The sequence below is a fragment of the Patella vulgata genome, chromosome 3 (assembly GCF_932274485.2).
Source record: "Patella vulgata chromosome 3, xgPatVulg1.2, whole genome shotgun sequence".
Taxonomy (NCBI): domain Eukaryota; kingdom Metazoa; phylum Mollusca; class Gastropoda; family Patellidae; genus Patella; species Patella vulgata.
The window spans coordinates 87,007,037-87,033,308 of record NC_065881.2 but is presented as its reverse complement, the minus strand read 5'-3'; the positions used below and the strand labels follow the sequence as shown (position 1 = coordinate 87,033,308).

Genomic DNA, 26,272 nt, shown 5'->3' with positions numbered 1-26,272 from the left:
ACCAAAAACACAAATCGGTTTATTTTAATAGATATGGTTATTTTGTATCAAACAGCACACTTAAATAGCAAATATATGTGGTACAATTACCATAAATAGCAAATATATGTGGTACAATTACCATAAATAGCAAATATATGTGGTAACATTACCAAAAAATAGCAAATATATGTAGTAACATTACCATAAACAGCGAATATATGTAGTAACATTACTACAAATAGCAAGTATATGTTGTAATATTACCATAATGGTTGTTTTTATGACACTTAAGATATTCTACTATTGTTTTATTTATACATTACTATAATGGTTATTTTGACAATAGACAGGTTCAGATGCGTTCCGGGAAGATGTGATGCACTTTTGCACGGTTCAGAAAAACCTGCATTCTTGACAAAACGCGATGGTCAGTACAACGTGAATAGAGCAAAAAGTGCACTGTTTGAAAGTGTCGCTTCATTCTATCATTTTGCTTTTATTCGACCAGCCAAACAGTGCCTAACAAACTCTGGTACATGTATATTTGAAAACGATGTGTTCCGGTATAATTACGAAAAAGATTGTCTAAAATAGAATTAAATCACCAGGAAATTCACTTACAACTTCAGAGGTTCCAAGATGTTTTCACGGGCCAATTCGTCTGCCGCTGTGGGGGAAGACCTTGAGAACTGATGACATAGCATGCAAAAATGGAATCACCTCATTCTCGTTCTTGACCACGGAGTGAATCTGAACCTCTCTAATAAGGACAGAAAGTCTGCAATTGTTCTACTTGATTATCCAGATATTCCTAAAGGTAGACTGTTTATATACTTCTGTAATTGTTCAACTTGATTATCCAGACATTCCTAAAGGTAAACTGTTTATATACTGCTATAATTGTTGTTTTGATAATAAGGAGAGAAATTCTACAATTGTTCTAGTTGGTCGCCCCGACATTCCTTTAGGTAAATATGGTACTTCATCTTTATTGATCATGACACCCGCTATATCCAGATGTAGCCAATTTTTGTTCTCTACAAATTCCTGAAATGAAACAGAAACAGTGATGTAACTGGGGGCCCCGAGCTCTCATTCAAAATCTGTCAGGCATTCCATTATTGTATCCTAGATTATTCTCACTTCAAAATCTGCATCACCTTATCCTAGATGTTTACCTCGGGTGGAGCCCTGAGATGCTCCTTTTAGGAGTTTCTTGGAACCGAAAGTAGTATACTACAAGGTTCCCTTAAAAATGATAACACCAGCACTGGCTTTTACAATACTCAATGATAGCATACATGTATTTATCATCAATGATCTTTCTCATCATTTGATAACAAAGAACTCACTGACACCCAAAAAATCCACAAGGTTGGACAGGCGACCATGCTCCTTGTCCTGTACAACTGGGGAATTGAAACCACACCAGGTGACTCAATGACAGACCCTATCATACAACGCGCATGTGCTAACCATTCGGCCATGCCCCCGCCCCATTTAATGGGAAGCAAATTACCAATACAATTATGGGAGGTATATTCAGAAGTATTTACTGCAGTCCCTTTGTAAGGGATTCAATTTGATCTTTTTTTAAAGGATTCACTATATTTACCATTATGGGAGAGCTATTTAAAGGGATATTATACTGTGTTGTATTTACCATCATTTGAGAGCTATTTAAAAGGGATTTACTGTGTTGTATTTACCATTATGGGAGACCTATTTAAAGGGATATTATACTGTGGTGTATTTACCATTTTTGGAGAGCTATTTAAAAGGGATTTACTGTGTTGTATTTTCCATTATGGGAGGCCTATTTAAAAGGGATTTACTGTGGTGTATTTACCATTATGGGAGACCTATTTAAAAGGGATTTACTGTGATGTATTTACCATTATGGGAGACCTATTTAAAGGGATTTACTGTGGTGTATTTACCATTATGGGAGACCTATTTAAAGGGATATACTGTGGTGTATTTACCATTATTGGAGAGATATTTAAAGGGATTTACTGTGGTGTATTTACCATTATTGGAGAGCTATTTAAAAGGGATTTACTGTGTTGTATTTACCATTATGGGAGGCCTCTTTGTAAAGGAGTTACTATATTTACTGTTATGGATGGTCTATTCAAGAGGCTTTATTGTTGTCTTTTTGTAAGGATTTAAATGTATATTTACCCTTTTGTGAGGTATATTCAAAAGTATTTACTGCTGTCTCTTTGTAAAGGATTTGCTGTATTTACCTTTATTGTGGTCTCTTTGTAATGGATTTAAATGTATATTTACCTTTAGAAATGCTGCAGCTGTACATGATCCACCTGATCGACTATATTTACCAATATTATTAACATCAGCTAAATCACAGTGTTTTATTTGTGACGTATAATGTTTCAATAACGGCATCCTCCATACTCGATCACCACTAATACCGCCAGCCTGTGGATATAAAATGAAATGGGATTTACAGTGCCATACAGTGTGCTATGCACAAACTTTTGTCTAGGCAGAGGCAATTCCTTGAATTTCAAGTGTCAAGGGTTTCTCTTACGTGCACGCCAAGAGGACCTTGGTTTTTTGAATTGTGTCTGAATGACTAGACACAATTCCTGGTCACTGAGCCACCGTAGCTCAAAGGCCTAGAAGCAGTGTTTCTTTTTTTTACAAAAGGCTGGATTACTAGAAAAGTGGATGCCTATATACTGTAAAGTCCAGTTGCATATTACCTGATGCAAAGTCTTCCACATTTGTGTAGAATCTGTATATACAGCGGTAACAGCTGATCCTAATGCTACATCAGCAGCCCCTAAAATATAATACAAGTATATCAACAGCCTCTAAATTATAATACAAAACTTAAAAACAAGCCCTAAAATAAAATATAAAACTTAAGAACAGCCCCTAAAATATAATACAAAGCTTAAGAACAGCCCTTAAAATATAGCACAATTTATCAACAGCTCTTAATATATAATGCAAAAATTTAAGAATAGCCCTTAAAGTATATCAACAGACACTAAAGTAAAATACACAAAAATTGTAAAAATCCCCTTAAATATAATACAAAAACTAAGAACAGGCCTTAATTTCAAAACTTAAGAACAGCCACAAAACATATGAACAGACTCCTAAAATATAATACAGAATATCAACAGCCGCTAAATTATAGTACAAGTAATCTGCATCAATGCCTTATAAACCACCCACTGACTTCACCATAATTAGCAAATAAATTGTTGTTGAAGTTAACCAAAACTGAATTCCATATCCATTTGTTAATAACCACAATACACCACCCACACATCTCATAATTGTCATTAAATAAACTCACATCAATTCGTCAATAACCATAAAAAAAATACCCACAGATTTCATTGTTATCATGAAATGAATTATTGTTGAAATTAAAGATATATTATGTAACATTTAGATAAAGAGCTAGCCATTCTTGGTATAATAGTTCGAAAATAGATAATGTAAAATGAATAATTTAAAAATTTCATCGAAATTACTCTATTGTGAGCGAAGATATTAGACTTTGAAGGTTTGAAAGGACGTGTGCAATAATTTCAACCGCCGTACTAGTTGTTTGAAGCTAAGTCTCGCTCCTCCATTTTCAAATTAAATTAAAATATGGCTGAACCATTCGAATCTATTAAATATATCGGAGAAATCCGATTACATCGAGAGTTGATTATGGCCTGGATAAGTTAATTAATGTCTAATTAATAATTTAGATACCATTTCAGGCCTAAAGGAAGACCTGCAACAGGCAGATTTAGCTCTTGCATAATGTATGTTTAACCGATCTCAGATTTAGCCTACACTCACCTGTTAAAGTTGCCATATCTAATATTAAACTTGGTTTAAACGTATCTGCGTAAGTTAAGGCATCAGCTAAAATTAGTCTTCCTTCAGCATCGGTATTATCTATCTGAGTAAATAAAACACTCAATTAATGTTAGTTGTTGAAACAGGGGGATGGGGGGAACAGGGGGGTGGGGGGATGAGGGAGAGAGACAGATCATTATTAACTAACAGCTATGGAAATGAAATGAATTTAGGTTTAATCTTTTATCTTTTGCACAGTCCTTCTAAATGAAGAAATGAAATGAAATGAAATGGGGTTTAACGTCCTACTGTTCTGCTCCTAACCTGGGCTAATGAAGACGGGCATACGCCATACAGTGTGCTATGAGGGAAATTTTGCCCGGACAGCGGCACTACGGCCTACTCTTATATCGAATTCCAACTGCCAAGGGATCTTTTACGTGCACGCCAATGTGTACACGGGACCTCGGTTTTTCGTCCCATTTCTAAATGAAGACAGGTGTATGCCACACAGTGTGCTATGATGGAAATTTAGCCCGTACAGCGGTGTTATGGCCTACTCTTTTTTCAAATTGCAACTGTCAAGGGTTCTTTTATGTGCACGCAAATGTGTACACAGGACCTCAGTGTTTCGTCCCATCAGCACTACAAGATACTGCCCTAGACAGGCACTGACAACAGGGAAGCCATGCCTAAAACATCTCTGGACCTTCCTCATTCTCATCCAAAACCGAGGAGCCCTCCTAGAACGAGCGAGCAACTTACTAACTGACTCCCTGCGGCTAAAGTGAAACTCTCACCTGTATAGTTTTTCCATTCATTGCCGTGACAACATCACCTGGTTTTGTTGCGCGTCCATTGACCATGTTCTCACATAAAGGTATAAATGCTGTAACACATGATGTAATATTACTATGGGGGAAAATGGCACATCAGTGGTTTTACTGTCAAAATGCAAAAACATAAAGGTATGTGTACAGGGAGGAAAAAGCACAACAGTGGTATTAATACAGTCAATATGGTACTAACATATTACTAGGGAGGAAAACAGCACATCAGTGGTATTTTAATACAGTCAATATGGTACTAACATAGAGGTGTAATGTTACTAGGGAGGAAAACAGCACAGCAGTAGTATTAATACAGTCAATATGGTACTAATATAAAGATACTGGGTAAAAACACTGTAATATTACTACCAGGGAGGGAAACGGCACAGCAGTGGTATTACTACAGTCATTATATATATGGTTCTAATTATATAGATGTATAAACTATAAACACTGTGTGTAATATTAGTAGGGAGGGGAACGGCACAGCAGTGGTATTACTACAGTCATTATATATATGGTTCTAATTATATAGATGTATAAACTATAAACACTGTGTGTAATATTAGTAGGGAGGGGAACGGCACAGCAGTGACATTAATACAGTCTAAATGGTAGTGACATAGAGGTGTAATATTACTAGGGAGGAAAACAGCACAGCAGTGGCATTAATACAGTCAATATGGTACTAACATAGAGGTGTAATATACTATTCAAAAAAAGTAGGGGATATTTGATTTTGGGGGCATAATACTAAAATATGCAAATGACTACGAAAAAAATCACTATAGAACCTAACAGAAGAAACATTTCCAGTTACATGTGACGCCCAAACGCACCAATAGCTACCGCATGGAATGCAGGTGATGCTTGGGATCATCATGGGGGTCCAACCCAAGATTTGCACGACTCTGACTTTGAATGTTACAGTCATTGTGGCATTGAATTCCAGGGTGGAAACATCAGTTTAATTGTTTTAGTGACCTGAAAACAAATTTTGATATGCGTCGGCTTACCCAAAATGAAAGGTTACATGCCCTTGGCATGCTACAGATCGGCACAACACAGGCGATGAATGTTTCTCAGTCTGTCATAAGCAGGCTATGGTCCAGATACCGTGATACACAATCTGTACAGGACAGACCACGCTCAGGTCGACCAAGGGCGACAACTCAAGCCCAGGATCGATTTATCCGTACCTTGGCCTTGAGAAATCGTGTCATCACAGCAAATCAGATCAGCGCTCGTCTTCAAACAGACACTGGTGTGAGAGTGAGTGGCCAGACGATTCGGAATCGACTGCATAGGGGTCACCTTTGCGCCCGACGTCCTCGCGTGATCCCTTGTTTGAGAGATCATCACATTCAAGCAAGACGTCGTTGGTGTAGGGATCGTCAACACTGGGATAATCGACGCTGGAGCAATGTGATGTTTTCAGATGAGTCAAGGTTCACTGTTGATTTTTTGGACAGACGTAGGAGGGTGTGGCGTCGTCGAAACGAGCGCTTTGAAGACGTTAACGTCATCAGACATGATCGATTTGGGGGTGGTTCTGTTATGGTGTGGGGATGCATCACTGTTGCTGGAAGAACGGCTTTACATGTTGTTGCAGGGCGTGTTACAGGCCAGTACTACCGGGACAACATCTTGGCAGTCCATGTTGTGCCGTTCGCACGACGTCATGGCCGCCGTTTCATCTTCCAGGATGACAACGCAAGATGTCACAGGGCCAGGATCGTTACAGGTTACCTCCAACAACAGAACATCACCACATTACCTTGGCCAGCACTGAGTCCCGACCTCTCCCCCATCGAGCATGTCTGGGACATGCTTGGACAGAGGTTACGTCAACGTCAACAACGTCCTGCCAATGTCCAAGAACTTGCTGCTGCGTTGCAACAGGAATGGGACAATCTGGACCAAAATGACCTTAGACGTCTCATTAGGAGTATGCCACGTCGGATCAATGCTTGTTTGGCAAACAGAGGAGGATTTACCCATTACTGACTTGGTTGTGATGCTGTGGTAACTTTGCTGTTTGACCCCGGGTATCATTTTACCCTTATAATGGTCAGTCTGTGCCTTACTTAGTCTAATGATCATTTGGAATAAATCGATGAATGTGAACTTCATTTCATTTTGTCATTTGTTTCTTCGTCAGTTTCATTAGGTGACTTTAATAACACTTAAAAATCAAATATCCCCTACTTTTTTTGAATAGTATATTACTAGGAAGGAAAACAGCACAACAGTAGTATTAATACAGTCAATATGGTACTAATATAAAGATACTGGGTAAAAACACTTGTGCTTATATATATATCGGCACACTACGATAGAGTTAATCAAACAAGTTTATTATCCATGAACAGTGCGGCAATGTACATCATCACAATCATGACATCAACATTACATCAATACTGGCAAGACATCGTCAAATGACATCAACATGGACCGATATAAACATCATGACATCGTGACATCGTGACATCGTGACATCGGTTGTGATTAGTTTAGGAACTATCGATGTATACAATTATAATACATATCAAAAGATTCAACCGCTACCTAGCGATCCATATCAAAACAAAGTCAAATTCTGCCTCGAACTGTCAACCGCATGGCCATCTTTTTTCCCAGCGGAAACCGTGTCCTAGCAACCAAACGTAGACTTGCACAGCCCAGGCTCTAATTAAAGGATGAGGTAACCTTACACGGGATTCATAATAATAATAATAATGCCCATATTTGAAAGTAAAAAGGTAGCCACACCAGCCCCTACATAAAAGCTATAACAAGACTTTTATGTACAAAATTAAACAAATGGCTACCGTAACAATACAACAGGTCAATTAAACAAACATTTCTAATTACCATATATATAGAGATAAAACAAACATAAGCCAATCAGTCTGTGTGTAATTCTAAAAGACAAATTTTAGTAATTGGGCGAGTTAAATTAATGGAACCATCTTTAAATTCGCTGGCCCTGGAACGTTTGGCGCTTGTCGCAACGGATGACGAAGTATTCACTTTAACTGTTCTAACCAATCCATCGTCCGAGGTAATCACATCAACGACCCGAGCAAGTGGCCATTGTCCTCTCGGATAGTTATCGTCGGCCAAAAGTACAATATCATCGATTCTGACATTTTTATGCTTTAAAGTCCATTTGGTTCTTTCTTGTAGCGTGGGAATATATTCCTGCACCCAACGCTTCCAAAATACATCTGTTAAATACTGAGCTTGACGCCACTTTCTTCTAAGGTACAAGTCTTTTTGATCAAACACTCCAGGTGGTAAAGTAGAACTTGACCTAAGGTGTAGAAGATGGTTTGGTGTTAACGGTGATTCGTCCAATACATCATCGCTTACCCTTGTAAGTGGTCGACTATTAATAATCAATACAGCTTCTGATACAACAGTTAACAAAATCTCATCACAGACAAGCTGTTCTTTTAACACTGATTTAAGTACCTGCCTAATTGAACGGATCATCCGTTCCCATATGCCTCCCATATGACTGGCTGCTGGTGGGTTAAAACGCCAGCGGATACTTTTATGGACACAAAAGTTTGAAATTCTTGACTGGTTGAATTCATTGATACAGTCCCTTAGTTCTTTCTCAGCGGAAACAAAATTAGAACCATTATCACTAAAGATTTCTTCAGGACAACCTCTTAAGCAAATGAACCGCCTTAAACAATTGATGAATGAGTCCGTATTTAAAGAATGCGCAATTTCCACATGGACTGCCCTGGATGCCATACAGGTAAACAAACAACCATATCTCTTTACAATACTTCTACCCTGCTTTACAGACAATGGTCCAAAATAATCGATTCCTACACAAGAGAAAGGGGGTTTATCTGGTGTCAAACGCTGTTTAGGCAAATTCCCCATAAACTGTTCCTCACAACGTTTGGATCTCTTCTGACAATCAACACATTTCCGTAAAACCCTACGGACAGCAGATCTCCCTTTGACGATCCAATATTTACGCCTCAAGAAAGACAAAACCGATTCCTGACCTAAATGACAGACTTCCAAATGATGTGAATTAATAACCAAATCTGTAACATGGTGTTTATACGGAAGGATAACTGGGTGTTTTACATCTTCACCTACAGGTCCTTTATCTAATCTTCCTCCAACCTTCAGTAATCCATCTAAAAGTTGTGGATTTAGCTTTCGGAGTGATGAATCAATCTTCGAAGGGTTAGAACTCTCGCTAACATGACGTAGGGCCTTTAAGCTGTCGGGAAACACCCTCCGTTGAACAAACTTGATAACCTCTGACTCGGCTTCTTTGATCTCTCCAACCGTTAAAAACCTCTCAAAGTTATTAGGACACCCCTGTCCTAAAACCTTTAACTTTAAATATCTTTTAAACCTTAAGATCCAGGCAACTCCTCTCTTCAATCTCCACCAGGAGGAATACCTCAAAATCAAATCATCAATAACATCCTTGTCAACTGACGCAACATAAATTTTTGCTTCTTTCCGAACTTCAGGGTCGTCATCCTTCAATTCTGTAATAACAATGGGTGAAGGCCAATCACTTTCATTCCCCCTCAAGAATTCTGGACCACTAATCCATCTATTGTCCTTCACCATGGTCTTTAACTTTAACCCCTTGGAACCGTCATCAGCAGGATTGAAATCCCGATTTACATAACGCCATTCTGAAATCTTAGATCCAAGATGAATTACTGTTAATCTATTCGATTCAAACGTATGGAACCTTTTACTATCATTATTAATACACTTTAAAACTGACAACGAATCTGTCCAAAATACAGTCTTCTCTATAACAAACTCCAATTCTTCCTGTATAACTCTTCTCATCTTCACGGCAACAACCGCAGCCGATAATTCCAGCCTTGGAATAGACACCTCACGAATAGGAGCCAACCTGCATTTCCCAAATACAAAAGAACAATGAACCTCTCCACTGGAATTTATGAATCTCAAATATGCAACAGCAGAATAACCAACTCTAGAACCATCGCAAAATATATGTAACTGGACCTCTCCAATAACACCAAATACCTTAGGTTTCAAACACCTATCAACCTTAATTTCAGACAACCTATCTAAATCCTCTAACCATCTGTACCATTGAAGCTTATCTTCCAAAGAAACAGGATCATCCCAACCTAGATTTCTCCTACTCAACATTTGTAACAACAACTTCGCCTTCATAATGTATGGAGCGATAAACCCAATGGGATCAAATAATGAATAAACAATTGACAAAATACTTCTTCTTGTTGTAACCTTCTCAAACGAATACAACAACTTCTCATTGACCTCCCATGAAAAGACATCTGATTCGGTATCCCATCTCAATCCCAAAGCACTCTGAGTGGGCAAAAGGTTATCCAAATCAACAATAGACTTGGCTCTATCTTTTTCTGGAACGTTCTCCAAAAACTTGCGATCGTTACAACACCACTTAGTCAACCTAAAACCACAAGTAAATAACAACTTTGACAACTCGTGGAACAATTTAACTGATAAATTTAAAGAATCAACTGACTTCATCAGGTCATCTACATACATATTCTTCATAATGGTCTTCACAGTTTCAGGATCGAAGTCGCCACCGTAAAGCTCAGCACATTTCTTGACACAGTAGTTAGCAACAGCAGGTGAAGATGTGGCGCCAAATATGTGTTTGGTCATCCGATAATCTTCCACAACGTCATTAATGTCGTCATTCCTCCACCATAGGAATCGCAATACATCACAATCCTTTGGTTCAACTCTAACTTGGTGAAAATGAGCCTCAATATCAGCTATAAACCCAATCTCTCCCTGTCTGAACCGAAATAAGACTCCTAACAAGTGATTAGCTAAGTCTGGGCCTTGTAATAACTGACTGTTAAGCGATGTTCCATGGTATTGAGCTGCACAGTCGAAGACTACTCTAACTTTATCTGGCTTTAATGGATGGGTTACTGGATGGTGTGGTAAATACCAAATGGGTCTTTCATTTAAATCAATTTCCACCTCTGGAATCTTCTCAGCATGGCCCTTAGAAATATAATCATTAATTGTGGTCTGGTACTTAAAGAACAGATCAGGATTCCTTCTAAACCTCTTAGATAATCCATCTAATCTGTTCAAAGCCATAGCTCTATTATTAATTAGATTAGGAGGAATTCTCTTCCATGGTAATGGAATTTGAAAATGACCATCAACAATCTTTAATCCATCCTCAATAATACATAAAGCCTTTTTATCTTCAATTGAATAACCTGGTTTATTTTCAACTTCTAGATCTTTGAAATCTGTATTCCACAATCTCTGCAACTGTTCCTTCAGATCATCTTTAACTTCAGTTTCTTCATGACTAATAACAGAGCTAACAAAATTAAAACAAAACTCATTAAAATCTCGTGGCTGATCAACTGACCCAATAACAATCCAGCCTAACCTATACCTAATAGCAACTGGTTCATTTTCTCCACCTTCTCTGTAATCTAAAGGGATAAAAAGTTTTGGCCGTTCTTTAACACCAATAATAACAGTTACCTCATGAAACTGCACTTCAGGACAGTCAATATCTTTCAAATGTAAGTATTTCTGTAAATCTTCCATCCTTGGAATTGTAGTGGTGGGAATTGGTAATGATGGTACAGTTCTAACATCACTGAAATCAACCGATGTATCTCCATCTGAAGACTTGATGACTATATCGACTAATTCACTTTCAACTTCCTTAGATCCTGTAACACCTGTGACAGTAAATGGATCAATCTCACCACCAATATCAAGATGAGCAGCAAGTTTCTTTAAGACTAAAGTGATTTCGGATCCAGTATCCAGCAAAGCATAAGAAGTGACTTCTTTCTTGGTGATTTTATTCTGAACAATAACTGGAACAACTCCAAGACAAACCTTCCTTTCACCAGCCCCAGCAGCAGCAGTAACAACACTGGAGGTCTTCTTGGAATCTTCTATCTTCTCAATGGAACTGGATTGGCTCAAATTAAACAAATTAACATCATGCAACAAAGTATTGTGATCCCTTTCACAATTAGGAATCCGACATCTGAATCCAGACTTATCACAAAATTTAATCGAATGTCCTTTATTTAAACACTTAAAACATAACTGGAGGTCACCAACAACTTTACCTTTACCTCTATTGTCAAGATCTATAAACTGACTGCACTTCCAAATAGGATGCCTACCTGCACAGTAAATACATGGTGATCTAAAATTTCCAGCACCGGATCTTAAAATGTTGGGACGACTTGAATTCATCTTACAAGCTGCATTCGAACTCGTTGTAGCCATAAGAGTTGCCATCGGTCTGGGTTTTCTAAAATACGAACTATCAAATTTCTTCTCTCTGGAACTATTCGACAAGTCTTCCCCAAACTCGTTGTTAACTAATACTGCTCGTTCTTTAACAAAATGTAAAAAGTCTATAAACCTTGGTCTGGAACCATTTTCAAGGATTCTACCAGCCCTTTCCGTCCACTTAGCCCTCAAAAACATAGGTAATTTAGAATTCAAGTCCCTCAGTGTGTTCATGTGATCTAAATCATTCATGTAGTCTCTTCCCATACCAGATAGTGTTCTATTAGTAATCTCCAAGTTACGAACAAATTCCATCAGGAAAGTACTATTTGCGGTCTTGATAACAGGTAAGTTCTCTAACTTAGTCATATAGGCTTTTGCAATAACATGAGGTTTACCAAAATTCTCACGCAAAGTTCGTTTAGCTGTTTCAAATCCTGTCTCTACAGGTAAATTTACACAACATTCTATGGACTCCCTGGCCTTTCCACTACAGTGCTGAATTAAAAGTTGTAATTTACGTGATTCCTCTGGGTTATTAGTCTCTAACAGAGTCTCAAAGTTGTGCATAAAAGAAATAAACTTTAAAGGATCACCATTAAATGTCATATATTCCAACTTTGGAGTCGAAACCACCTGACACAGTTTTTGTACTAAGTCATTTGTTGTATTTTGTGTGTTATCACAAACATCACTTCTAAAAACAGAAACATTATTCTGAGGGTAAGTATGCACATTATTCTGCCTATCAGTATTTACATGATAAATTAAATTAGAACTTGGACTAGAGTGTGGGGGAACAACATGACTGATTGGCACATTACTACTATAAGATATGGAAGTATTTGTGAATGTAGGCCTACCATCAATGGTACAAGTAGGTATAAAATTATAATTTGTCGAATTACATGCAGACATATTACAATTTGCATCATAATATGGAATGGATGACATATTATTTGATGAAAAAGACAAATTATTAGATATAGGTAAGTAATTAGCAGAATTATTAAATGGCAGTGACATGGAAGAAACGGTACTAACCGATATGTTATTATCATCTGTTCGAGGTAAGGCATGATTATTAACAGATAAACTCACTCTATTAGTATCAGGTTGCACAATAGATTCCCTAGCAGTAATTACAGATTTATACTGTGGTAAAGTATTAGTAGTATTACAGTACATAGACCTACCTACACTTTGTTGATAAGATGAATAAGCATTATTAATTGACATGGGCAAGCTTACAATAGAATAATCATGATCTACATGAGTTACATTAGGTATAACATTTGATAATGCAGGATTGTGCTCAACAGGTAAATTATTACAATTTGATTTAACAATTAAATTTGGAGATTCAAATAAATTGACAGGTCCTTCTATATCAATAACCACAGAGTCTCTACGACCATGAAGCAAATTTCGATTTACACATGGTGTAAAACAATTTATGTCATCACTGGTGAAAGTTTTTTCTGGCGAATCTAAAGTAAACTCAAATTTATAATTATCAGGCCTAGGGGATAGTAATGTTCGATCACGATAAACATCAGATTTCCTGTCTTCATTTTCATTTTCAGCCTTTTCATTATCAGCCTTTTCATAAAGTTCTAAACTAATTTGTGCTTGTTGTTCTTCAAATTCAATATCTAATAATTCTTCTTCGGCTTTTAACCTGGTTAATCTTTCTGACATTTCCATTTTTTGTTTAATATGTTGCCTTTTCGAACGTGCAAGAGCCAACTTTTCTTTATGTTGTAAAATTTTAAGACTGACTTGCGAACCAAACGAACTATCGCCGTCAGAATGAGAAATGTCACATTGTTTATCTTCTTCAGACATGATGACAGTTTACCATAAAACTAAAAACTTGAACAATCGACAGCTTGCATAATCACAACTTCAATGTGCTTATATATATATCGGCACACTACGATAGAGTTAATCAAACAAGTTTATTATCCATGAACAGTGCGGCAATGTACATCATCACAATCATGACATCAACATTACATCAATACTGGCAAGACATCGTCAAATGACATCAACATGGACCGATATAAACATCATGACATCGTGACATCGTGACATCGGTTGTGATTAGTTTAGGAACTATCGATGTATACAATTATAATACATATCAAAAGATTCAACCGCTACCTAGCGATCCATATCAAAACAAAGTCAAATTCTGCCTCGAACTGTCAACCGCATGGCCATCTTTTTTCCCAGCGGAAACCGTGTCCTAGCAACCAAACGTAGACTTGCACAGCCCAGGCTCTAATTAAAGGATGAGGTAACCTTACACGGGATTCATAATAATAATAATAATGCCCATATTTGAAAGTAAAAAGGTAGCCACAACACTGTTATATTATTACCAGGGAGGGAAACGGCACAGCAGTGGTATTACTACAGTCATTATATGATACTAATTATATAGATGTATAAACTATAAACACTGTGTGTAATATTAGTAGGGGAGGGGGGGGGGGGGAAAACGGTACAGCAGTGGTATTATTACTAGCAATATGGTAGTGTGTAATGTGAATGAAACCATGCCAGGTGAAAATCTACTGTGGATATTTTTTTTTTCTTTTCTTTAATCTAAATTAAATGTTATTTAATCAATTTGAGAACATTTTAGCCTTGAAAAAGTGGATGAAATTACCTTTGATATTGAGAGGTAGTTTGAGTTTAGTAGCTGCAAGTAGTGTACCAGCCACACATGCTGCCCCGCCCATATCAGCCCTCATTTTATCCATATCAGTTGATGGTTTAATAGACACACCTCCGGTATCAAATGTCACACCTTTACCAACCAAAGCTAAAGGTGTAGAACCATTAGGGCCTCCATTGTAATCAATTTCTAGAAACACAGGTGGTTCATCAGAGCCACGAGAAACAGAGAGAAATGCATCCATCTTTTTTGATTCTGCCCAGGCTTTATCCCTGCAAAACGAATGAAGTCGCAACAAGTCAGATCCTTTACATAGTGACAGCGAGAGACAGAGAGTGTGCAACAGACAAGGAAATATAGACTAGAATATTAGTCGCTTGTCTATTGGCTGAAAGTTACGACTACTCATGGAGAACAGCAGAAATCTACCTGTGGCAGGTAACATTGACATTCGGGATCCTGTTATACTTATGGAAAGGATAATATGTTGAGATAATTTCTTGCATTATCTAAAATGTTTATGAACCTTTCCGGTGACCTTTAATGTCCATTTGACACAAACTAGGTCATTTGGAGACTAACATAGGGTTCAATTTTATTTCAGTAATTCGCTTGCACGTGGGTGTCTCTCGTAGAGGTGGAAACCTGAGAATTCAGACCCTACTCCTTGTCACGTACAAGCAGGGAATCAAACCACGGCAGTTGACTCAATGACAAACCAGGGCCCTTATTCACGAAAACTTAAACTAAGATAAAATCGAAATTTTAAGAAATACTGCAATTCGATTGGCTGACCAGTAAAATCAATTTGCATATATCCAATAAAGTTGCAGTATTTCTTAAAATTTCGAATTTTATCTTAGTTTAAGTTTTCGAGAATAGGGGCCCTGTGCACAATTTAAACCTATAGCCTAACCCCATGTCACCTAGATCTGAATTTTTATGATAATGTTTTAAAAGACAAAAGGTGGGTTTGTTTTGTGTGTTCAAGGCTGCTTATTGAATAGACATGCATGAACAGATACCACACAAAATCTGGGTCTTCCTCTGTAATGCCATAAACAACTTACCTTATTTGTACAGTGACACCATTTTCTGAACCCAGCCTCTCTTTCACACTTTCAGCAAAAATAGTAGGTGTCATTTTATTGGCTGGTGTCTCCATCAGCCATCTTGCAAAATTCTGTGAATTTGCTAGAATACAACCTTGTGACCAATCGTGGTTTAAAGTAGTTCTGAAATGAAATAAAATAAAATGGGGTTTAACATCCTACTGTTCTGCTTAGACTGGGCTACATATGCCTTACAGTGTGCTGTGAAAGAAATTTTGCCACAACAGCGGTGCTAAGGCCTACTCTTATATCGAATTCCAACTGCTAAGCGATCTTTTATGTGCACGGCACTGTGTACATGTGAACTCAGTTTTTCGCAGCATTCAAAGGCCTACATGTTGTCCATTGCTAGACACTCTGTAGTTCTGAATGGTTCTTGTATTCTGTGCATGTTATAATGGAGAGATGTGTAACAGGAAGTGATCTAATCTTCAAGAATTTCAATATCTGCAATGTTGCTATTTACTAATTTTCTGTCTAATTCAGAATAATGACTTGTTCATCATAGGTTGCCATTTAACCCAGAAATAGGGTCCATGCTATTAGTGTGACTGAAAATCATAGGTTTACATTTAACCCAGAAAGTGGGTTCATGCTATAATTTTACTTGAAAACATAGATTGCCATGTAACCCAGAGTGGGTCCATGCAGATGCTATTAGTGTGACTGAAAATCAGAGGTTGCCATTTAACCCAGAAAGAAGGTTCATGCAATTAGTTTGACTAAAAATTATAGGTCACCATTTAACCAAGAAAGTGGTTCATGCTATTAGTTCGACTGAACAAATGAGGTATCTTGATTGGGCTGGAATTCTAGCCACAATCTAGTTCAAAAAGCATGATAACCTCTGACCTATGGAGGATATGTCCAGGATATCATACCAGGTTTAAACTAAAGTTTCAACATTTATACTGCAAAATATTTACCAAGTCAGAATAAAAACGCACAACTGATTTGACTGGAAGTGTTTGCCACAAATAATACAACTGAAATATGATTTTTTGCATGATTGTAGACTGGACATTTACTGGCACAAAAAAGTCGGCATTTGTAGTAGGTGGTTCTGCATCTGCCAAGAGACGCAACTTTCCAAATAGTATAGTTTGCCACGAATTCAAAATAAATCTCCCAAACAATGATCAGTGATTAACAACAATTGTGCTTGTTTGTCTCCTGTACTAGGGCAAAGAACTTGTGATCCATGTAGTTGGCGAGACTGGTGCTGGTATATACTTACATATCATCTACATTACTTGAATAACAATCAACCTTCACCTTGGCTTTTTTACTGTCCTTGGCCTTGAGGTCATCATAATAGAACAAACCTAAAATACTGCCTTCTGCTGCAGCTATAAATAAAGAGAGAAATAGGCTTTAACGTCCAGTCAGTTTGAGACTAACACATGGTACAATTTTATTTCCATAAGCACTGTGCGGGAACAGGAGGACCCGTATAAAAACTACAAGATTAAGCAGGTGATCCTGTCCCTTGTCACGTATAAATGATGGATCGAAACCACACCACTTGAATCAATGATGACCTTATTATCAAAAGTGCATGTGTACCCTTCCCAGTTATATTTTAGCGAATAAAACTGGTTATTTGTGATTAAAGACTAACACACATGTTAAATGTTAAGACACTCTCCCACCACTCCTGTTAAAGGAGCCCTCGCAGTTAAATTTTAGCGAATATAACTGTTTATTTGTGATGAAAGACTAATCCACATTCGCCCTATTATATTTTAGTGAATAAAACTGGTTATTCGTGATGAAAGACTTATGCACATGTTAGACCCCACCCCCTCCCCCTAGCCACCACTTCTATGAAAGGAGTCCTCAAAGTTATAGTTTAGCGAATAAAAATGGTTTATTCATGATGACAGACTGATGCAAATGTTAAACCTCAATGCTTGGGATGTATAACTATCTGATGGTGTTTGATATTTTTACAAAAAAATAAAATCAGCTCCCAAATTATGTGAATTGTAAATTTTCAAACCATAAGACCAGCCAGAAAACTGAATGAGGTTAAATCTGCAGAGAGTGTATCAGTGAGAATTTACGATGCAAGATAGAGAGTGTGTCACTGGGGAAATGAAATGAAATGAAATAGGGTTTAACGTCCTACTGTTCTGCTCGAAACTAGGCTAATGAAGACTGGCATATGCCATACAGTGTGCTATGGGAGAAATTTTGCCTGGGCAAAAGCACTGTTGAGCACTGTGGCCTAATTTTATATCGAATTCCAACTGCCAAGGGGTATTTTACGTGCATGCGAATGTATACATAGGACCTCGGTATTTCGTACCATCCAAACAGCTAGACAGGTGTCCTTGTCAGGCCCTCGGTCCTGCGCCACTGACAAGGGGAAACCACCCTGGAAAATCCTGATGAACTTTCTCGGCCAATCCAGGGATCAAACACACGACCTCCAGGCTAGCGAGCCAGCGTCTTACCCCCGTAGTCACCGTAGCTCACGTGTCGATTATGCTTTATGATGCAAGGTAGAGAGCATATTGCCGAGAATTATGACTTACAGCGAGAGTTTCTCACTGAGAATTTACGCTGTAAAGTACACAGCGTCCAATCTGATTAAAACACAGATCCTATTTCGTTTTGTTTCTTAAAGTTCAAAATTTCATTTCACTTGTCTTTACTACACTATGATCTGGAAGACATGTTATATAACCTGTGTTTTTGCTGATGTAAGGGATTAGCCAATGAAACAGTCTGTTACAGCAAGTTCTTGGCATATGGTGCACGGAAATGTGGGTATTCGACTTGAAACGTCAACGCTGATTGGTTAATCAATTGGTTAATGAATTGTGTGACGGCATGGGGTCAAATACCTTTCATACAACCCCTGACGTGACCTTCCATTACAACCAGTATGTATTAGAAAAATAAATAAAGACGTTTAATGCATTTGTAGGTAAAAATTATATCATATTTAGTGTAAATGAGTATTAAAATGAGTAAAATGCAGCATTCTGCCCGAACCAGTAACGTCTTATGCAAACAATTCACGTGCCATCGAGCCAATAATTGACGCCGCGTGATGCGATGTCACGTGTTGAGGACAGTCATCTTTTACAGAGATATTAGAAGACTTCTGTAATCCTCTGTGAAACAGATTGGTACGACCCCTGACACGACCTTCGAGTACAACTGGTCAGATCTTCATGTAGTGTAGGCCATCGAAAGTATAAAAAAATGAAACGAAATATAGATCTGTATTTTAATCAAATTGCAGAGCGTCTCAATGAGAGTTTACAATGCGAGGTATTTTTAAAATAAACTATAACACATACTTATGGAAGAACAATTACTGATTTATTTGGGCGACGTTTCGAAGAGTATTCTCTCAACGTTTTCAAGCAAGTACAGTAACAAATGTGTAGAGCAATTATATATAGACAAGCAATAACAACAATTCAGAAACCATGCATGACAACAACAAGATCAAAGGATTAAAAAACAACATTTTTAAAATATTTCTCAAATATACCAAACAACCTATAACAATGTGTAAAAAGGTTTATCAAAATCAGTGTTATTTTGACCTTTGACCTACCTTTAGAATCTCCACATGGGTCAACAGTAACTTCTGTTTCGCCAACTTCACGCAACTGGGAAACACCATCTACAAAACATACATAGTCTGATAAACACACCCATCAAGGATTTTCAAATAATGGGGAGATTGTCAAAGTTTAAACAAATAAGACAATGAAAGTCTACAATTAAGAATTTTCAAACATTCAGAGATTGTTAAAGTCTAAAATTAAGAATTTGAAAATGTACAGGGATTGTCAAAGTCTAAAATTAAGAATTTTCAAACATACCGAGATTTTCAAAGTCTAAAATTAAGAATTTTCAAACATACCAAGATTTTCAAAGTCTAAAATTAAGAATTGGCAAACATACAGAGATTGTCAAAGTCTAAAATTAAGAATTTGCAAACATACAAAGCGTGTCAAAGTCTAATATTAGGACTGTAAAACTTTCAAAATTAAGAATATTGAAAAAAATGTAAAAACTTACTGGCTACTGCTGATCGAATGTTTTGTTTGCATTCATCTAATTCTTCAAGATCATTAAATTTAACACCTGTTTCTCCGAGATTAACAACAGCTACCGTGGTAAACTCATCATTCACCGGCACTCCATATAATACTCGACCTGAACCACTTTTTAACTTTCTACTTGCTCTGTTAATACAAATAAAATATTATGGAATAAAATCTAACATCTTGTTAATTCTGAAGAAGGTCTTTTTGAGTCACAGAGATGAACAATTGAGAGAGAGAGAGAGAGAGAGAGAGAGAGAGAGAGAGATGGGATTTAACATCCACTACAAACAAACTAGGTCATTTCGGGACTAACATATGGTTCAATTTTATTTCATTGGTTCGCTTGCGCATAGGGGTCTTTAGTAGTGGGAGAAAACCAGAGAACCCGGAGAAAACCCACGAGGTAGGACAGGCAACCCTACTCCTTGTCACCTACAACCGGGGAATCGAAACCATGCCAGTTGACTCAATGACAGACCTTATGATACTATGCGCATGTGCTAACCATTAGGCCATCTGACCCATCTTAAGGTAATAAGCATTTGTTTCTGTTGATCGGCACTGGCATAACTAGTGGTGTAAATGACATGGAATTTTAAGACACCATCCACGATAATGAAGACAGGCATACACCATACAGCGAGATATGATGGAACTTTATTAATGTGGTCTGAACAATGTCTCTTAGCTTTTATGTGCAGCTTAATTTCTGATCCCATCAGAACTGCTAAATGCTGTTCCCATCAGAACTGCTAAATGCTGTTACTTTCTGGGCCCTACATCCTGCACAACAGTGACAAGAGGAAACCATTATGCAATAAACACTTGATTCCGTTTGTAGGCAGTGACTTGGCCAATGGGAGAAATGATAGGTGTGAGGGAGAGAAATAAAAATGAAATGGAGTTGTAGCATTCACACACTGGCTCGCTAGCTTGGAAGTCGGGTGTTCGATCCCTGCATTGACCGAGAAGGTTCATTCAGATTTTCCAGCGTGGTTTCTCCTTGTCAGTGATGCAGGATGGAGGGCCTGACAAGGACAGCTGTCTAGTTGTTCGGATGGGACGAAAAACCGAGGTCCCGTGTGCACATTGGAGTGCACGTAAAAGATTCCTTCGGTGGGAATTCGATATAAGAGTAGGCTGTAACGCCGCTGCCCGGGCAAAATTTCCTTCATAGCACACTGTATGGCGTATGCCCGTCTTAATTAGCCCAGTCAGGGCAGAATACTAGGACGTTAAACTCCATTTCGATTTACTTCATTTTCTCTGATGTGTATTAAAAAGCCTTTAGAGGAATTTAGTAACTGGTTAGAGCAATAAACAATAACATCCTCTGTTTATTCAGTTAGTTTTCATTAGGATTTGTTATCTTACATTTTTAAAAGTTGTTGAAGTTTTCCCTGACTTTTCTGATCTAAGTCAGATGCTGCTGGTGTTAGTGTAATATTATCATCTTTCTCTTTCTTGTAAATACCAACTACTACTCCTTTATTCTAAAATAAAAGATAGAGATTGAAAAATAGGGTTTAATGTACACTCAACACAAACTAGGTTCTTTTGAGACTAACATCGTTCAATTAAATTTTCCTTAATTAGCAGATAGGACCCTACTACTCCTTGTCACGTACATTTTAGGAAACAGAACCACACCAGGTGACAGACCTTATGATCTAAAGCGCATGTTGGACTATCTGGCTTATTCTAAAACAACAGAAAGAGATAGAGAAATGGCGTTCAACCTCCACTCAACAAAAAACTATAGTATGTAAATTTTGGACTAAACTATAGTTGAGGTTCAACTACGGTGGTTAAGACATTGGCTCGATAACCAGGAGGTCGGGTGTTCGATCCCTGCGTTAGCCAAGAAAGTTCATCCAGATTTTCAGGCGTGTTTCCTTGTCAGTGGTGCAGGACTGAGGGCCAGGCAAGGGACAATGTATAGTCGTTTGGATGAGACGAAAAACCGAGGTCCTGTGTACACATTAAAAATATAAATTATTAATTTATCCTGTGATTTTCTTGATAAATATTGAACTGGTCACTATACGAATTATATCGCAGCACCTTAATCGCTATACGTATTATATCATGACTGCTGTGGAAATACCCAGCACTAGTGTGCACATTGGCGTGGACCTAAAAGAACCCTTAAAGCGGAAATTTCAAATTTTTAAGTTATATTTTTAAAATTTATTAAAATAAAGCCGGAAAACAGATGGTATTCATAAACAGTCCTACCTTGTTAAAGAATAATCCTATTAATCCTATAATTCACTATTGCCAGCTGAGAAATTGACAAAAATATCATTTTCCTCTTCATTTTCAAACGTTTGAAAAAAGCTACTCCATGGTGGAGAATAGGGAGGTAATTGGGAGGTAATTGTGTTATTATTTCCTGTGTAAATGAGTTTTAAGTGTGAGAATGACACTTATGATCGTATAATTGTGAGTTGACAATCTATTGAGCAAAAGACATAGAAATAATTACGTTTTGACTTTCTTAGAAAATTTGCAATTTCCGCTTTAACATAAGAATAGGGTGTGGTGCCGCTCTCCTCACCAAATTTCCCTCATAGCACACTGTATAGTGCAAGCGTGTCTTCACTAACTCAGTCAGTACAGAAAAGGAGGATGTTTAACCATATCATTTCTTTTCCTTTTCAAAACATCGCTCCCTCCCAGTTTTGTCTGAGAAATTTGATTTGGATTTTCCTGCATGCTCTCCCGTTGTCATCAGTGGTGCACGACTGAGGGCCTGGCAAGGAACAATATATATAGTTGTTCAGATGGGATGAAAAACCGAGGTCCTGGGTACACAATGACATGCACGTAAAAGATCTCTTGGCAGTTGGAATTCGATATAAGAGTAGGCTGTAGTGCCGCTGTCTGGGAAAATTTCACTAATAGCACACTGTATGTTGTATGCCCGTCTTCTTTAGCCTAGTCGGAGCAGAAAAGTAGGACGTTAAACCCAATGGGTTAGTGAAGACAGGGTTGTACTATGTACGATTTTCTGCAAGCATTTCTGTACCAATTGTGGGGGGTTGGATGGCCGAATGGTTAGCAAGTGCGCGCTGTATCATAGGACCTGTAATTGAGTCAACTGGCGTGGTTTCGAATCCCCGGTTGTACGTGACAAGGAATAGGGGCGTCTGTCCAACCCCGAGGGTTTTCTCCGGGTCCTCCGGTTTCCTCCCACTGCTAAAGACCCCTACGCGCAAGCTAATTATTGAAATAAAATTAAACCATATGTTAGTCTCTCTGTACCAATTGAATCCTATACCAACACACAGGATACCTGGTCAACCCACAAAAAAAAATTCACAGTCACGGCGCTATTGGACTTTTTCACCTCTACTGGTTCCTGCGGTTGTAGAGAATATCATCTAGTCACCCGTAACACCAAGTCGCTACGAATATGTTAACTGGGCGCTTTACTGCGGGAAGTATAGGTACTGGTAGTAGCAAAAGTGTAATACAGAGTGAAGCTCTAAAGCATTGCACCAAGCGCCATGCTGGAGCAAACTTCTTTTGTAGTAACACAGACTGTTGGTTGAAAAAAGATTACGTGTCTTAACCAAATCAATCAATTAATGACATCACATAATGACAACAGATTCCATAATGAAAATAATGCTCACATTTGGGATTTTATTTTTTTTTTTTAATAAAATAAATCAGTAATCAATCAAATGCCCCTTATACAATTTAAATTAAAATCAATTTGGAATTTCAAATGACAAATGAAACGAAATGATTTATTAACCTTTCTTGCATCACTTGATGAATTTAATTATATTATGGAAGTTTTTTATTTGACAACAGGCATCAGCTTTTAATCGCTCTACTCAGGCAATGCCTGTTACATATTATTGGGAGCTAACTAAGCCACATGTCATCCCTGTCAGTGACTGTAGCGGTCTAGCGAATATATTCACTGATGATCAGCAAAAGGATAGCGCGTCACATCGGTTGATTTTACTTATTATACTGTTATAAATCAAAAAGTGGCACACGTATCAACTTACAAAGATGGTGAGACGACACTTACTTGAATTGATGTTGTTCTCAGCTCCCGTTGATTTATTCTAATTAGGGACGTTAATCTAGTAAACAATAGATTATTTCTTTTCAACATTTTCACTTTGCTCATGGACGCAGCCATGACAGTTTAGTCTCGTTTGTCAAAAGAGTAAAAACCGTTTGCCGAAATGAACACGGAAACATTATACAAATTAAGAGTTATTTCCCTTGGATCTGTCTTTTATTATTATCACAATCAAATAAACTCCCGATTGATTTCTGTGAACATTATTCAACACGTCACAATCTTGAAAAAATGAAATGAAATGGGGTTTAACGTCTCACTGTTCTGCTCCGGCCTGGGCTAATGGAGACGGGCATACACCATACAGTGTGCTATGAGGGAAATTTTGCCCGGACAGCGGCACTACGCGGCCTACTCTTATATCGAATTCCAACTGTCAAGGGATCTTTAACGTGCACGCGAATGTGTACACACACGGGAGCTCGGTTTTTGGTACAACCCGAACGACTAGACACAGCTGTACTCGTCAGGCCCTCCGTCACTGACAAGGGGCAATCTGTTTCACAGAGGATAACGGCAGAGGATTACGAAAGTCTTCTAATATCTCTGTAAAAGATGACTACCTTCAACACGTGACATCTCATCACGCGGCGTCAATCATTCAATGGCGCGTGCATTGTTTACATAAGACCTCACTGGTTCGGGCGGAATGGAGCCTTTTACCCATTTTAATACACATTTACACTAAATAGGAAATAATTTTTACCTACCAATATGTCAAACGTCTTTATTTATTTTTCTAATACTTAAAAAAATGTTTTAGAATTTAATTTGTTGGAGGAAAAAAGTTAATATTTGTGGCTCATTAAGTCGCATCGATGTCATCCTTATCGAATCAGTGATCAGTGTGAAAACCTGGATGAACTTTCTCGGCCAATATAGGGACCGAACACCCGACCTCCAAGCACAATCTTGATAAAAAAATATAGTTATTCAGTAGGTTTTTTATTTCCAATTGTCCGAATCAAGTCTATAAAAAAAAAACCTTTCACTGCACCCCTCACCCCCGGCGAGTAAATTGCCAATAATATTCAGCCTTTTTCAAATGGCTCTCAGGCTACGGCTTTACTGCCAAACCACACCAAACTCTCTCTGGCATCATAATGTCGCATTTTAGGACAAGGCGTATAAGGGTCAAACATTTCCATAATCTGATTAAAACACAGATCCTATTTCATTTCGTTTTTTATAGTTCAAAATTTCGTTTTACTTGTCTTTACTACACTATGATCCTGGAAGAGTTGTTATATTAACGACGTTTTGGTTGAAGTGAGTTTATACCACAACTTCTTGGCGTGCCATGCACGTTACTGTGGGTAAACTGCTAGAAACGTCAAGGCTGATTTATTAATCTATGTCTGCTGTAATAGGGTCAAAAGCCACTCGTACGACCCCACACTGATCAACAGTCAATATTCGCTAGGCCGCTACAATCACTGATAAGGATGTCATCGATGAGACGTAATGAGCCCCAATATTAACTTTTTGCCTCCGACAAATTAAATTCTAAAACATTTTTTTTATATTATTATTATATTACAAAAATTTCTTATAGCCCCTTTTCACATACACGTGTTCAAAGGTGCTTTACAATGGTACAGATATAAAAATGATTAAATCATGAAAATTAACAATAAAATACTAAGACAACACATGAATCAGTATAAATTGGAAGATATATACATTTAAAAAGCTTGAAGAAATAAATGGGTTTTAAGTTTTTTCTTAAAAGTATTGACATTATAAGTTATCATACGGTAACTTATTTCATAAAGCTGGCGCTTTAACACTAAAAGATCTTTGACTAAAAGTTAACAGTTTTGAATATTTGGGCTTTAAAAGAAAATTATCACCCGAAGAGTGTAAACATCGCCCTGGTGTATAGAGATTTAAAAGATCAGATAAATAAACAGGTGCTAATTTGTTCAAACATTTAAAAGTTAACAATAAAATTTTAAAATAAATTCTATAAGAAATAGGTAACCGGTGTAATTTTTTTAAAAAATTGGGGTAATATGATCATTTATGTATTAGAAAAATAAATAAAGACGTTTGCCGTATTTGTAGGTAAAAAATTATATCCTATTTAGTGTAAATGAGTATCAAAATGAGTAAAAGGCACCGTTCTACCCGAACCAGTAAACAATGCACGCGTCATTGAGTCTAATGATTGACGCCGCGTGATGCGAAGTCACGTGTTGAGGACAGTCATCTTTTACAGAGATTTTAGACGACTTGTGTCATCCTCTATGAAACAGGTTGGTACGACCCCTAACACGACCCTCGAGTTCAACTTCTCAGATCTCAATGTAGTGTAGGCCATCGAAAGT

General features: G+C 37.6%; 1 protein-coding gene across 2 annotated transcripts; it reads right to left on the bottom strand.

The window, feature by feature from the left end:
* LOC126814272 (cytosol aminopeptidase) lies at window positions 1-24,021 on the bottom strand. 2 transcript variants are annotated; one of them, XR_007677457.2, is made up of 13 exons: window positions 23,886-24,021; window positions 21,209-21,327; window positions 19,806-19,972; window positions 19,336-19,404; window positions 16,996-17,107; window positions 15,717-15,881; window positions 14,638-14,918; window positions 4,617-4,705; window positions 3,817-3,919; window positions 2,712-2,791; window positions 2,275-2,424; window positions 91-1,029; window positions 1-59 (listed from the first exon to the last, which is right to left on the bottom strand). XR_007677457.2 is itself a non-coding variant. In XM_050539334.2 (12 exons), the coding sequence occupies exons 1-12, from the start codon at window positions 23,997-23,999 to the stop codon at window positions 877-879; spliced, it is 1,602 nt and encodes a 533-aa protein (XP_050395291.1). In that variant the 5' UTR covers window positions 24,000-24,021; the 3' UTR covers window positions 1-876. The 2 variants fall into 2 exon arrangements, 1 of the variants encoding a protein (XP_050395291.1); XM_050539334.2 differs by having other exon boundaries at window positions 1-1,029.
* Window positions 24,022-26,272: the final 2,251 nt, after the last annotated feature.

Coding starts and splice junctions, on each gene's coding strand:
- LOC126814272 (XM_050539334.2), bottom strand. CDS start 23,999: ATGGCTGCGTCCATGAGCAAAGTGAAAATGTTGAAAAGAAATAATCTA. Junction 4,706..14,637: donor ACTACCTCTCAATATCAAAG/GTAATTTCATCC, acceptor CATGTGTTACAG/CATTTATACCTTTATGTGAG. Junction 1,030..2,274: donor CAGCTGCAGCATTTCTAAAG/GTAAATATACAT, acceptor GTTTCATTTCAG/GAATTTGTAGAGAACAAAAA.